Source organism: Chaetodon trifascialis, chromosome 7, assembly GCF_039877785.1.
Source record: "Chaetodon trifascialis isolate fChaTrf1 chromosome 7, fChaTrf1.hap1, whole genome shotgun sequence".
In the NCBI taxonomy this organism is placed as follows: Eukaryota; Metazoa; Chordata; class Actinopteri; order Chaetodontiformes; family Chaetodontidae; genus Chaetodon; species Chaetodon trifascialis.
The window spans coordinates 16,444,895-16,459,523 of record NC_092062.1 but is presented as its reverse complement, the minus strand read 5'-3'; the positions used below and the strand labels follow the sequence as shown (position 1 = coordinate 16,459,523).

Genomic DNA, 14,629 nt, shown 5'->3' with positions numbered 1-14,629 from the left:
TATATACTCTGTCATGACAGGATGTACCCAGGTCGCCTCTCATCCAGTATGAGCTGGCCATCCACCTGCCATTCTGCATGCTATAAGCGTTTATAGATAATGGATGGATTACCAAGGTTATTTCCATTACTTGTGTTAAAGGTCAGAGGCACGTGCTCTGCTGGTAGAAGCCTTTCTCAAGTGCACACAACACCGAGGGAAGGGGTACACCTTAAAAGCTGAACTGATATTTTTTGGCCTCGTCAGAGCAGCTTAAGGCCAGGTTTGAGGGCAGATCTAGAGAGTGTATGCTGCACATCTGTACCAGGAGTCACTGCGGGGGTATCAGCAGGAGTCTAACTGTCTGCATAAACACACAGGGGCTTTCCATTCACCCACCCGACCCCCATCTGTGTGTGTTTTTGAGGGGAAAGAGTGAGCTTACTACTGTATTTATCCTGAATTGAGCTGTTCTTAACTTTTCTCTATCTGCTGTGCGTCCTTGCCCTCTGCTTCACTCGGGCTTATTTTAAACCATCGAGTTCCTGAGATCTGCTGAGAAAAAGAGCAGACTGGACAAAGAGAGAGAGGAGGGGAAGAAAAACAGAGACGACCCCTGATCGGGGGGTAAATCATGGTTCTGGCATTAGAAAGACACATCTTAATCGAATTACTGTGAGGATTTTCTTGGATTAAAGAAGCCACCAAATGGCAGATGTCACATTTATTGCTGGCTGTGGTATGTCTAAGACGGGGGTAGACACAGCGCTGTATGTGTCAAAAGTGTTTGCAGATGATGACACGCACTCGATCTAGGCTGGAGATGATCCTTTTCCACTCTCCTAAGTAAACCCTATCACGCTGTTTACTCCAGTCCAGTCCCATTGGCTACAACCCAAAACTTCATATCTAGCTTCCCATCAACACACTGGAGGCTGCAAGGAGTGTGTGTGTTTTGACTTCGAATGGTGTGTTAGTAATTTCTCTCCAGCTGCACTCATCTGTTAGGAACTTTAGGACACCGCTGCATATATTTCCCGCTAGTATTTATGTTAAACGGAGCAGTGAGTTCTTGCTGCTTAATGTGTGATTTTTTTGCCTCCAAGGTGACAGCCCTGTTATGAATGTACTGCAAAGCGTTGTGGCCCATGTTTTGCCACTTGAAGCTTCGACTGTAAAGCTGCCACTATGGTTGTAAACACAGAATGATCCTGATTCATTTCAGTGGTAATGTTTCCCCCCACAAGCTCGGATCTGGATAGCAGTACCTCTCTAGCTTTGCAAGCACTGCACGTGCAGGTGTTGTTTTACTTGAATATTCCCTTTTTTTCAGGCTTCATCCCCTCCCTGCGCACTCATCCTCCCCTCTTCCTGTCCCACTGCCTCTCTCTTTCTCTCTCCCTGTTGGAGTTTGTTTAGATGGAGAGATAGTGGGGAAGTATATTTAGACAACATATATTCCACTGTCTGAACACTAAGCTCAGAGAGGGAGAGAGGGAGAGAGAGGCAGGGGAAGAGAAAGAGAGGCCAGAGATGGAGACGAAGAGAGAAACGGAGAAGCAGAAAGAAGTCGCAGAGACAAATGAAAGATAAAGACCAAAAATAGAGATAGGTAGAAAATAGATTCAAGGTGATAAGGAGCTGGCGGGTGCTCGAACGTGACTTCAGGGCAGGAAGAAGAGGAGATGGAGAATGAGGGAGATGAGGAGGGAGAATACAGACAGAGAGGCAGCGAGTACATGAGTGGCAACACGTCTCCCACTTTTAGCTCCCCCTCTCCTTTCTGTCACTGACTCCAGTCTAATCTCTCAAAGATAACTATGACAGACGGAAAGAGAGAACCAGGGTGGAGAGAGAGAGAGAGGGTGGGAACACGGCCTCCCTCTCTCTCTCTTTCTAAATATGTACTGTATATCTGCCTCCCTGCAATTATCAGACAGCAGCCAAAGAATGGCAGCAAATGAGTGGAGACAGAAGTTTGGCTTATTTGGGTGGTGGTCAGTGACTTTCATACCAGTGTTTCACATGCTTTCTCTTTCACCATGTTTTAGAAACACAAGGTTCATAAATCTTTCCAGTAAACTCTTGATAAGCCTGCTTTGATCTGTCACTACTCCTGAAACTCTGAAGTATCGTGTAGTCAATGTTTGCCAATGCTGAAGGACCACCACTACATTATATTTCTAAGCAAATTGATGTACCTAGTTATGCATTACCTTCATCTCTCTACAAAGTGGAAAGACAGACATCTAGCCTGGGTCAACTGCTTCACGTGCATGACTGACCACTTCCAGCCACTTAGTGCAATAAAATACACTTAATGTCCTTAACATATTTGCTCAGACAGACAACCAAAAACCTGCAAGGCACAAACCTTTACATGATGTCTCAGTCCTAAGTTAGCTGTTTTTGTTGAGACTTACTTCGTGGCTCATCCCTGATGCAGATTTATTGGAAATCCACAGTAGAAAGCCTAAAGTACGCCACTTTTTTGTTATTAAAATCATACTTGGTGCACTCGTTTATGATGACTTGTGTACTACCTGTATGTGGCTAAGCATTGTTGTGCTTCAGTGTAGAGATTCAACAAAGGATTATATGAATGCATGTGGCTTTCCTTGACTTCATACCTTCATACCTTTTGCTTTCGGTCTTGCGTGTGCAAGGTGAAACCAGGGGTCTGGTATTTGACCTTTAGTTTTTGTTCTTTGAAGATGGCAGAGGCTTTGAGTTACTTGCTGATGATGGCTTATTGAACTGGGAGAGTAAATCTGTCCACGGTGAAACAATCTTCAGTGTTGTTATATGAAAATGAAGTGGCATTAATGTAATATCAGAAACACACTTTACTTTTAAATGTCAAAAATATTTCCCAAAAGAATGACTTTTTTGAGAGAAACGCCTATTTTTCAAACTGCTTCAAGGACAGAATAATATGACTACAATAGCTTTTGACCACTTTTGGCAAGTTGTCATGCTGTTCATATTTATGTAGAATTCAATAGTGGGTCCATTTTGGTCATAACTTGGCAGAGAAAGATGACACCACAGTGAGAAGTCATACTTTCAGAAGCACGGAAATTGTCCTTTTAACCCCTGAACTCCCAGCTAACCCCTCCCTCCCATCTGCAACTAAATCCTTGACGCCTTACTCATACTATGAGCTCATTTCTTTATGGTTCTATTACACACACACACACACACACACACACACACACACACACACACACACACACACACACACACACACACACACACACCAGTTCTGCACAAGGGCCTTTAACCTCTGTCACACCCCTTATCTCTAACCTCAAGAGAAAGACGGACAGTGGAGCTTCTGGCTGTCCTTTCCTGTCTTGAATAACCACTCCTCTATGTGTTTCGCTCTTCTTTAAAGGATTACATTTAAAAACGTCTTCAGCCCAAGCCGACACCGACTCAGGTTACATCACTTGCAGCAATTTATCAGTTTTCGCACAGCTTCCTCTGGAGCCACAAAAGGCTTTATACTTGAACTCCCCAAGATCTGTAAACAGACTTTGGTTTTTAAATATGGCAATCCTGCCCTTTAAGCATCGAACAGGATGTAGGATGTTGTTAGCCTAGTTTAGCATAGACACTGGAAACAGCAACAAACATCAACAAATGTGTGAAAATTACAATTTGTGGTCATGGAAGCTTGAGGTTACATGATGTAACTATAGGTTGATATCTCTTCATAGAAAGAAAGATGCTGAACTGTCCCTTTAAACCTGCCTATTGTCTTTCACCACATAGACACACCCGTCTTACTTTCCCTTTTTTTGCTCGTACCACACCCCGTTCCCCTTGAGATCGTCTGTATTCTACGCTCATCTACTTGTCTGCCTGTTCTCTCGGTGATGAAGGACTTTCATTTCCTCTTTTACCTTGAAGCTGTCTTCTCTTTCTTTGATTCTTTCCTTCTGTTCTCTCATTCTAAGAACATGACTCTCTGCTGTGTGTTCTGTTCGGGTTCCTCACATAAATCAGACCTTCCTCAAGCTTAATGTTTACACCTCTCCTCTGAGTATGTATCTCCTGGGACGGTGCAGCAGTGAGTGCACTCATACATGTGAGCAGCAGGGAAAATAGCTAATCACTCTGGTGCTGTCTGACAGTCAGGGGTTATAAGGCCTACCTCGGTTTCCTGACCACATAGAAAGATGTTCATCGCCCAGCTGGGTCCTCTCCACGGCAGGCAGATGCACAAAGAAACTACAGACACTCGCACAGGAGATCTCACAGCCACACACGCTTAAAACAAACGTACACGTTGTGCAATAATCCTCCTTTCCTCTGTGTGTTGCAGTTGGAGTGGACAAGCAGTGCGAGCTGACCTGCAGACCTGCAGGCTATCGTTTCTATGTTCGCCAGGCCGAGCGTGTCAGAGACGGGACCCCGTGCATCAACATCAGCTCAAATGACGTGTGTGTAGAAGGAAAGTGTCTGGTGAGCGCATTTAAACTAGCACGTGTGTGAGAGTTTAGCTTCAGGTGACTGAGTGCAAGTCCCTCCTGTCTAGCTGTGGCATGACAAAGTCCAGAACCTGGCTCTCTTAGTCTCGCTTCTGGAGTCTGATTTAAGCCTCACATTCAGATTCAGGGTGTCTCCAAGCTCTTTTTATTACCCTTCTCCAGGCCTCTTTTCTCTGCACCTCTTCCCTCCTTCTCTCATTTGCACTCTTGCTTTCTGATTTTGCCCTTATTCCACTCTTCTGTTTCTGGCAGGAATCTGGCCAGCAACAGTTACCAATTTACACAAACAGCGTTGAAATAAACACTGGCAGTCAATGTGAAATGTCAACAAGATCAGAATTAGACATTCTCTGCTCTGTCCCCGCCCCTCCTCCCACATCTTTCCCACTTTCCCCCCCCCTCATTGTCCAACCCATGGCTCACATCTTTTCACCTTCTTCTCCTGCCAGACTGAGGGGTGTGATGGGGTACTGGGCTCCGGTTCTGTGATTGACAAGTGTGGAGTGTGTGGTGGGAGGGACGCCTCCTGTCGCAAGGTGACGGGAAGCTTCCAAAATGTCACGGTTCCCCTTGGTTACCACAAGATCCTGGACATCCCACCCGGAGCTACATTCATTAACATCACAGAGAGACGAGCCAGCCCCAATTACCTGGGTAAGACCTAATAGACACAAACAAAATTATGCATACACACACATGCACATGCAATTTACGATGTCTTGAATAATACTGGTTGCAGCTCCAGGAAAAGTGAGACTTTGGACAGGGAACTGAAGATTTGGGAAAGAGATTTGTCCAATGAGCATGTGTGTGTGCTGGCTTGGACTAAGACTGTAAATTTTGTGGCCTCACAGACTCCAAGCAGATAAAGCCAGTATTGTTAGAGCCCATAAGGAACCAGTGAAGTGTGTATGTGTGTATCTGAGTGTTTGTCCCGCCAGCCCCCCGTTTAGTAATGAGACAGCACTCCACAGTCCGTGTTTGTCTGTCTGAGAGTGTGTATTTGAGCTCATGGGGGTTTCCTGAGAAGTCACCACTATGTAGACTAAACAAGGTCAAACTAAGAAAAGAAAACTTGAGTCAAATCTTGCTCTATTCATCTACCCCTCTGACACTTAACTCCTATTTCTCCAGCTATGAGGAGTGGTACTGGGGCTTCAGTGGTGAATGGGCGTTGGGCTGTGGACCCTCCAGGAGAGTACCAGGCAGGAGGGACTACCTTCACCTATACCCGACCTAGGGCACAGGCTGACGGGGAGGAAGAGAGAGGAGAATCCCTCAGGGCTCCAGGACCCACCACAACACAGCTACAGCTGTATGTAAGTACTTGACCATGGGAAGGCATTGACTTTAACCATGTAAGCAAACATGAACCCAGGCATGGCAAAATTAAGTTCATGACAAAAACTGCACACATACACATAGACACACATGTGCACACATCTCCATAACATCGTCTTAAGCCTGAGGCGATGCTGTCCTGCTCTTTGTCAAGATCGTCCAGATAGGCAGCATTATTTTAGCATTATGGTGGGATAAAGACAGCTATGATAAAGCTTAGCCTGAGCCACATCAGACTATCCGGGGCTTAATAGTAACAAGTCTATCCTCAGGCTAAGATCTTATTAAAGAACAGGAGTCATCTGCAGCTTCGCATCCAGCAGCAACAGGGCAGGAGGGGGTAAAAATAGCAAGAATCCACCAAAGCCAGAGTTTGATCTCCTCTGGAATCACCAGCATTTTTAAGGCTTAATGGGATTTTTCAGTAAGACATAAAAAGACTCAAAGTCTGTACGTAACCTCGCCAGGAGCCATATGAGGCCGTAATGCTCATTACACGCTGGAAAACTAATGATTTGATGGGTGAAAAATAGAAAGAGTGTGTAGAGCCCTGCCACTGGTGGGACAAAATTATACAGTTTGGCCTCTGAAAAAGACCAGATCAGTGTTGTATCTGTTGTACACTGGCTGCTTTAAGACATCTTAGCTTGTCTGACTCAGCATGTGATCACCGGCACTTATATCTGTATCATATAAGTTACACTCCCCTAGCTACATCTTTCGTTACGGAGAGCCAGCAGGGGAGATGACCAGACTTGAAATTGGGATGTTGCAGTTCCTGGTTGGCGTATAACCACCATCAGCCAGTTATCTTAGCTTATCTTAGAGTGAATGAATGAACTTAGGATTTTTCTCATAATGTTTTCTTCCACTCCATCCTCAACACCATCACCATTGCATGAAGTAGTCCTCAAACTATGTTATATAAAACTGAACACTGAAAGTAAACATGCTCTGTTCTGCGGTGTTGTTTCTTTCAAATGTAGTGTATTCTCACACACACACACACACACACACACACACACACACACACACACACAAACAACACAACAACAAGTTCTAACTTGTTGTTTAACATGTACAAAACCCAGAGCATAAGAGCATCTTTTTGGCTCTCACTTCATTCCTTACATCGTCATGAGCCGAGGTGACAAAGTTTGGATCACCAAAGTGATTAAGAGTCATCCTCTGGGAACCATGAACCACTTTCATGTCAATCCCTCCTATATTTATGGAGATATGTAACTGTGATGGTGTTGCATCAACAGATTGAGCTGTATTACATCGCAAAAAATAGCAGATCAAAATGTTGTTGCCATGGGACTCACTTTAGCTGACCTTGACTATGTTAAGTCTTATGGGCTGCAGGGTTTCATAGTGAGAGGGGCGACACATAGTGACAAGCATACGCCCTGCTGAGGCATCCTTGAGCATGACATTGATTCCCTGCCAGGACCATAATGGCCAGTCTGTAGCTCATCCCGGCCTCTAACCACCCAGTGAAGGAAATGAGACAGTCGTTTCTCTATGGTGATCCGTTTTAGGGTGTTTCTTGTCGCTGGCTTCTTTTCACCTCCAGTTCTGTCCCTGTTTTGCTCTGCAGATCATTTTCCACAAAGAGAACCCAGGCATCGAGTACGAGTTCTATGTCCCCGTGGAGAAGAAGGAGGTAGAGAGGGAGAGGCTAATGGACAGAGAGAGGGAGACACCCAAAGAGGTGCCCAGAGAGAGGCACAGGGAGCGAGAGCCTGGGAGAGCACCTCTTCGCAGTACGTCCAACGCACATCAACTTCTTCTTCTGTTTGGCAGCTCTGTTTTCCGCTTAGCCCATACGGTAGCAAAGACTCTGAGTTCTCAAGTCATGTACAGTACATAGTTGAATCTTGTCAGTGTCAGAATTGAGCCCTAAATCAAGATATTAAGATTCATTCTTTCCAAATTACTCAAGGAAACACTGGTGCAGCCCATGTCCTTGGAGAATGATTGGCGTGTTTATGGATTAGGATGGGTGTGGTTGTGGGCCAAGTGGGAGGGATTATTTTACAAGCGTGTTTGTGTGTTTGTGTATGACCTAGAAGGGAGGCTATCTGGTCCACATGTTCGCTGTCATGAGACCCTGACCTCATCATGACATCATTAGCCTCTGACTCACTGCCTTCCTCCTATTCTAAATATTTCAACATTCACATTTTGCCTCTTTCCTCCCTCTTTATCGCTCTTTTCTCCATCTCCTCCTCCTCCTCCTCCTCCTCCTCCTCCTCATGTCTGTTTCCCAATCTTCGCCCTTCTCTCCCACCTTTCCTGCCCTCTCACTAATTTGTCTTCATGGCCATCTATTTTTTTCATCTCTCCCAGGTCCTCTCACTGTGTCAGTAGAAGACCCTCCTCCAGCCCCCCCTCCTGTTTCACTGCCCTCTTTCCCCTCTTCCTCCTCCTCCTCCTCTGTCTATTCCCCTCCCTCCTCTGACCGGTGGACACCTGAGAGGTCACGTCCTCGAGGCTCTGCACCCAACAGGAATGCTCGGATCCCCCCTCGCACTGACCTGCCACTGGACACTCAGCCACCATTTGTGTGGAGGAGAGGTGGACTCACTGAGTGTTCTGCTTCTTGTGGCAAAGGTTAGAGTCTGATGAGCCCTGTAGATCTTCAAATTTGTGTCATTTTAAACATAATTAAAATGAAATACACAAAATGATCCTTACTTATGTTGGATGATGTGTTGGCTCCCTCCTCTGGTTGGTGGGTGCAAGTACAGGCAGATGAGCTCATGTCTTTCTCACTCTGTGTATCCGTTCATCTCTTTCTCTCTGTAGGTTCTCAGTACAGAGTCATTCTGTGCATAGACCGTCATGCAGACGAGGAAGTCCCAGAGAGGAAATGTGACTCCGCAGCCAAACCTGTTCCCGAGGAGGAACCTTGTAACACACATCCCTGCCCACCATTGTGAGAAAACACACTGTTAGCTTGAAGAGATACACATTATATGGGTTTATATTGAGTTCCAAACCGGCAGCTCTTCAGGAAGTGAAAAAAAGCACATTTTCCTGCATAAGCGAGTGCACATTTCAGAGCTGATAAGTACGCTGCACGAAAACCACACTGCAAAATCTCCTCATCAAGTCATTTTTATCTGTACTTTGAGTCCTTTTTGAAAAAAGTAAATTGACCAATGTGGTCTGAATAGTTTCTATTAGTTTCCAGTGCAAATCCCCTTGTTTTCTTGATTCAAGTGCAGCAACCTGCCTTACTCTTTCTTGTCTCAAGATCCAGGCACACATTTGTGGAAAATTCTTGAAAGAAGTTGAAAGAAGGACTTGATAAGATTGTCTTGCATAAAAGGATGATTAATAGAAAAAAAAAAACGTGTAGTAAACTTATTTAGATTGTCTTTAGTTTGTCCTTTTGATTTGATGAAAAGACTCTACAACCTGATTATAATGAATAGAGCCAGTGGATGGCAGAGAGGAACCAAATCATACTTACAGAAATCTAAAACCCATCATTTCTGGGTGACCGTTGACATCATAGTCAGTACATGCATACATGATTTGTAGTGAGCTGACATGCAGATCTAATTGATTTGAGTTGTATATCTGAAGGCATGTGATTATGTGATATATTCTCTCAGCTGGGAGGCCAGTTCATGGTCAGAGTGTAGTGTGTCCTGTGGCCCCGGCGTGCAGCAGAGGCAGCTCCAGTGCAGGCAGAGCTTTGGGAACCGCTCCACCATGGTCCACCCGCAGCGCTGTGCCAACCTCACACCACCAGAGTCCACACAGGCGTGTCAGCTCAGCCTCTGCTCCCACTGGGAGGTCAGATCCGAGTGGAGCACGGTAGGTCAACAACACCAGTATGTGACTGGGAAATGCATCTGCAAATGGGTCTGTGTGCATGGTTAAAAAAAAAGTGATGGATCACAGGGTCTGCAAACACAAGACAGACTGAAAGAGACAGAGTGGGTGGAGTTGGGTTAAAATAAGCACGAGTGTTTGCGTGCATGGGTTCTCTTTAATTTTGGTATGGTATTTTGAAATTATGGCACTGTGGCTCTATCATCAATATAACAAATACATACTGTGCTATGGGTTGGGTTGCAATAAATCATATTTTTCAATGAATCACACATTTTGGGTAAAGTTAAAATTTATAATAGATATTTCTTATAGGGAAAGCACACAGTTTCAACCAAACAACAGCTGTTCATAGTTTTACTGCGGCACAGCTAACTGCCCTTTCGGAGCACATAAGGGATTAACTGATTGATAAATAACCGTCAAGCCTTTTTTTAACTACTCCCATGCCTTTTCTTTTGGCTATTTATATTCATTTGAGTTTTTCTCCTCTCCATTTTGTCATAGTGCTCAGTGGACTGTGGAGTCGGGAGGAGGACGAGGAGTGTGCGCTGCGTCAGCGACCAGGGTAACGTCGTGAACGACAAGGAATGCAACTCCAGGGCTCGCCCACAGGGAAGTGAGGAGTGCAACATGGGGCCGTGTGTAACCAACTGGTACTTCACTGACTGGTCCAACACTGTGAGTAACAGTAACAAATGCACAGAAGCGAAGGAAAAAACATTCACAGCACTTAACAGTAATCCTCAACATGATCTTTCACTTTGTCCCTCAGTGTTCAGCGCAGTGTGGCCCCGGGGTGCAGAGGAGGGAGGTGGTGTGTCTCACTCAAGGAGGGATCAGGGAGGGCGGAGGAGGAGGCGACTGTGTTGGGGAAAAACCGGCAGAGATGAAGGCCTGCAATGGGGGTCCCTGTGTACCAACAACCATGTGGTACAGCAGCCCCTGGACACAGGTAGGGTGGAGGGGATGAAGATTGAATGAAACAAATGGAGGAAAATTTTGTGTGGTGGTTTTGGGGTAAAAGAGTATTAATTCACAGCTACTGTTTTCCTGAAGAAGAGATTGATGTTCTTTTTCCAGTGTAACGTCCCATGTGGGAATGGAACTCAGCGACGAGACATCATTTGTGTCCAGAAGGAAGGGAATGATTTTACTGTCGCTCCAGCCAGTGAGTGTGCACATCTGGACAAGCCTGCTGCGGTCCAAGAGTGTGAGATGGGAGAGTGTCAGCCGCAGTGGTTCACGACAGAATGGAGTGCGGTGAGCGACAAAGAGACGGGGAGCGGGATCTGAGAATGAAGTGTCGCAAAGAGAAATGATGTGATGGAACAATCAGATCAGGACAACTTCAGTTTATAACCGAGTTCTTTACGCTCTCTCTGCCTTTGTTTCAGTGCTCACGTTCTTGTGGAAAAGGCCTGCAAATGAGGGAGGTACGGTGTCTGACACCAGACAAAAGGCACAGCCATGAGTGTGATTTGAGCCCCAAACCTGAACAGGAGCAAATCTGCAACACGATCCCCTGCAGTCCACAAGTCTCAGGTCGGTGTGTGTGTGAGACGGTGTATTCATGCTTGTCTCTGTCTTTCTCTCTACCAACCTCTCTGTCCTCCTCCTCTCTGTCCACAGATGAAAACTGCCGGGACAGACGTCACAACTGTGTGATGGTGGTCCAGGCCAGGCTCTGCGTCTACTCCTACTACAAGAGCGCCTGCTGTGCCTCGTGTACCCAGAGTGCTCAGCGTGCCAAGAGGCACTGACCAGCCAATCACAGAGAACCCAGGTGTGCAGGAAGTCAAGGATTGGGTCAAAGGGGCTCATGACAAGTCTGTAGAAATGGACAGCCGAGAGTAGACACAATCCCTGCGATGGCTGTTGGAAAACATTTAGCTATTTTCTCCTGATTCTTCAGGTAAAACACTGTGAAAGCAGGCGGTTCCTTTTTCCAGTTCTCTGTGTACAATTTTGTATTGTCTTTTAGAACCACATATTCCACTGAGTTTGCATCAGTTTACTTTATGCATTAGCTTTAACAGGTTCACAGTGTGTCACACAGGCTGAGTGATGCATTTGCGATGATTTCAATTCTGTTCTATGACTGAGAGATTGTAATGGAAGGTGCTCACAGAGGACACAGCTGTGTTTCAGCAGCAAATTTAACCTTTTTTTAAGATTCTCTATAATCAGACATGCATACCACTAATTATGAAAGGAAATGTGCTGAACAAATAATTAGCATGTGTGCTAGATAAACTGTGTATACTGTAGTACAATGTGTGCTGGAGATCTACTGGAATAGATCTACTATGTTTCTGTACACTGCAGATGCAGATACCCCCCCCCCCCCCAACTAAGCTAGAAGGAGTTTGTTAATATATCATGTGTCTTTTTATGTTTGCCAAAAATAGTGTCCTCTTATTATGCAGTTCAGTATTTGGACAGATGAACCAAAGGTGTGGGGTGAGCATGGCAATAAGTGACCAAATATATGAGAGCAGGAAAAGGTGAGATTCATCCCAAACTAGAAGATAATATACACGGATGTTGAACAAGCAAGCTGGTCCCCATGTCAGTTACAGGATGTTGTACATGTAGGTCTTTTTAAAGAGAGCTGTTGGAGTTAAAATCCACAGCTAAGGTGTAAGCTTCTTCTAAACTAAAAACAATGCTGCTCACTAGATAGAGCTGTAAAAAGAGAGATAAGTGATAAGACTGGTGTGGTTCTGGACTTCTCTTGTCACCAAATCACATGGAAAGACCAAACCAACAATGTCTTCATCTGTCAGTCATTACTGTCTGACTTCCCAGCTGTGTCTCTGGCACTCAGCCCCAAGTCTGTTTGTTCCTACTGATGATGTAAACCTCTAAAACTCATCACAAATATGTAGTTTCATTTTTTAAAGAAAATGCTCATTACTTTCCTGAAACAGCTGGCCACGGTAGTTCTTAGCACACAAGAGAAAATAGTGCATTTGTTAGGGACTATTTGCAGCTGCAGACTGACATACATTTGTGATGTACGTGGGATTGACTCAAAATAAACTGTAGTGCCCATGTTCGTCTTAATGAAGGAACGCGTCACCCAGTGCAACAGTGTGGCTCATTTAGATTTTTAGAGTTTTTTGGAAACAGCACAGAGAAATCTGACATATTTCATGCGATTTCTTGGCAGTAAGAAAATATCGCCTTTAACCATGAACTCGGTGGTGACTCACAGGTTTGGAAATGTGAAACAGCTCACTCCTGGCTGACCTAATTTAGCCTTTTAGCGATCACGCCACCATGACGACTATGCCAGGTATTAAAAGAACAACTTCGTGCTCTCCCTGTTTTTTCACCTCATCTCAATGTATGTTTTATTTACATCCATCATCACCTTCTTGAGGGGATATGATGAATCTGTCCCATGAGAGTAGGAGAAGTCAGAATCAGGAAACCTCATGGGGACTGAGAAAGCTGCTTTCTTATAACAGTCTTTTAATAATTAAGCTCATGATATGGATCAAATGCAACCATTCTGCTTTGACCTGAAAGTAAATATTTTGCATTCTGAGGTGGTGACCTCTGCATATGTGTGTAAGGACTCTCTATGCATCTTCTTTCTTTGTCTTTTAACTGATTTTACTTTGCTCTTTTACTCTTCCCACACCTCCCAAGAAGAAATACACACACAATACACCCCACCCACTCAAAGGTGAGGAGTCTGTATATTTGGCAGATATGTTTTAATGTCTATAATTTCTTTGAACATAGTAAGCGCTTATGTTTTCTTAACTGAGTAGATTTATCAGAAGTGTTGTAGACTGCATTCATTCACATCTAACTGTCATATAACTGTTGTATTTTGCATTTGAGAAGAGAATCAGTGACTCTATTTTACACATGAATTTTTGATGTTTGTGTGCGTGTGTGTGTGTGTGTGTGTGTGTGTGTGTGTGTGTGTGTGTGTGTGTGTGTGTGTGTGTGTGTGTGTGTGGTTGTGTGTTTTGCAGCTGCAGGCGTTGAATGTTTCATTCTTGTCTCTAATCCCTTGTAGTAAAAATAACTTTTTGTATAAAAACAAAAAAAAAGGATAGTAATTTATCTATTATCTGAAGAACATGTAATTTATTTTCTGTTTTGAGAAGCTGTAGCAAATTTCCTTTGTTACACCCAGAGTTTAAGAGATTGTTATTACTGATACTGATTTTTTTTCTCTCTTTTTTTGACATGCAAAAACAAAAACAGTGTGGAAAAATTATTATCTCAAAGCTTCATTTTAAATAAAATTGAAAGAACAGAGAAGTTCAGTGGTGTGTGCTTTTGTCCTGTGAATAAGGGTGATATAGCCGATTTCCTCCAAACGATGGCGCCGTTGAGTCTCCTACGTGAATGAACGGGACTAGTTTTCGACATCTAAATGTCTCCGTTTGGTGCCATTGTGACTAAAAGTCCTCCATGAAGCAGTGATTTTATATGGAACATAGTGTTTCAATGTCTAATACGAAGGCATCATTTCCCAACCGAGTGTATCATGCAGATTGTGCCAAACCCTCAGGGGATACTAATTTGGCCAGAGGATCGTTGATCTTAATGTGCTATTTTACTTTGCTCCTCAAAGCTGTCACACTTTCAATCGCAATTTTTTTGTAATCCGCCTTAAATGTCGATCATCTATATGTTTTTGACTGAATAATATGAACTGCAGGCTTTCTAAAATATCAAAGTCTGTGTCCACTGTATCTTTAATGGTAGTCTGGCTCTGCCAGGATTTCTAGGAGTTTCTGAGAGTCTCCAGGGTTGTTTGGCAGGACATTGCCTTTTGGACAACTGGAATATAACGTAAGTCCAGACTTGTATATTGACTTTTTTTGTTTGTTTGTTTGTTTTATAAAACGCTGTATTTTTTGTTATTAGTCTGCTGTTTAACAAGCTTAATAGACTCCAAATCCGAAACTTCAACCAAAAGGTGCAGGAAA

General features: G+C 44.1%; 1 protein-coding gene across 1 annotated transcript in view; it reads left to right on the top strand.

The window, feature by feature from the left end:
* Positions 1 to 13,870, top strand: part of adamtsl4 (ADAMTS-like 4) — a 33,930-nt gene extending 20,060 nt beyond the window's left edge. Inside the window, exons 6-17 of the mRNA XM_070966007.1 lie at positions 4,310 to 4,449; positions 4,925 to 5,129; positions 5,610 to 5,794; positions 7,420 to 7,585; positions 8,172 to 8,435; positions 8,631 to 8,760; positions 9,446 to 9,650; positions 10,176 to 10,349; positions 10,444 to 10,623; positions 10,752 to 10,931; positions 11,066 to 11,213; positions 11,301 to 13,870. Coding sequence (XP_070822108.1) covers positions 4,310 to 4,449; positions 4,925 to 5,129; positions 5,610 to 5,794; positions 7,420 to 7,585; positions 8,172 to 8,435; positions 8,631 to 8,760; positions 9,446 to 9,650; positions 10,176 to 10,349; positions 10,444 to 10,623; positions 10,752 to 10,931; positions 11,066 to 11,213; positions 11,301 to 11,431 — 2,108 coding nt within the window. The 3' untranslated portion in view covers positions 11,432 to 13,870. The remainder of the gene's footprint in view (positions 1 to 4,309; positions 4,450 to 4,924; positions 5,130 to 5,609; positions 5,795 to 7,419; positions 7,586 to 8,171; positions 8,436 to 8,630; positions 8,761 to 9,445; positions 9,651 to 10,175; positions 10,350 to 10,443; positions 10,624 to 10,751; positions 10,932 to 11,065; positions 11,214 to 11,300) is intronic.
* The last annotated feature ends 759 nt before the right edge of the window (positions 13,871 to 14,629 follow it).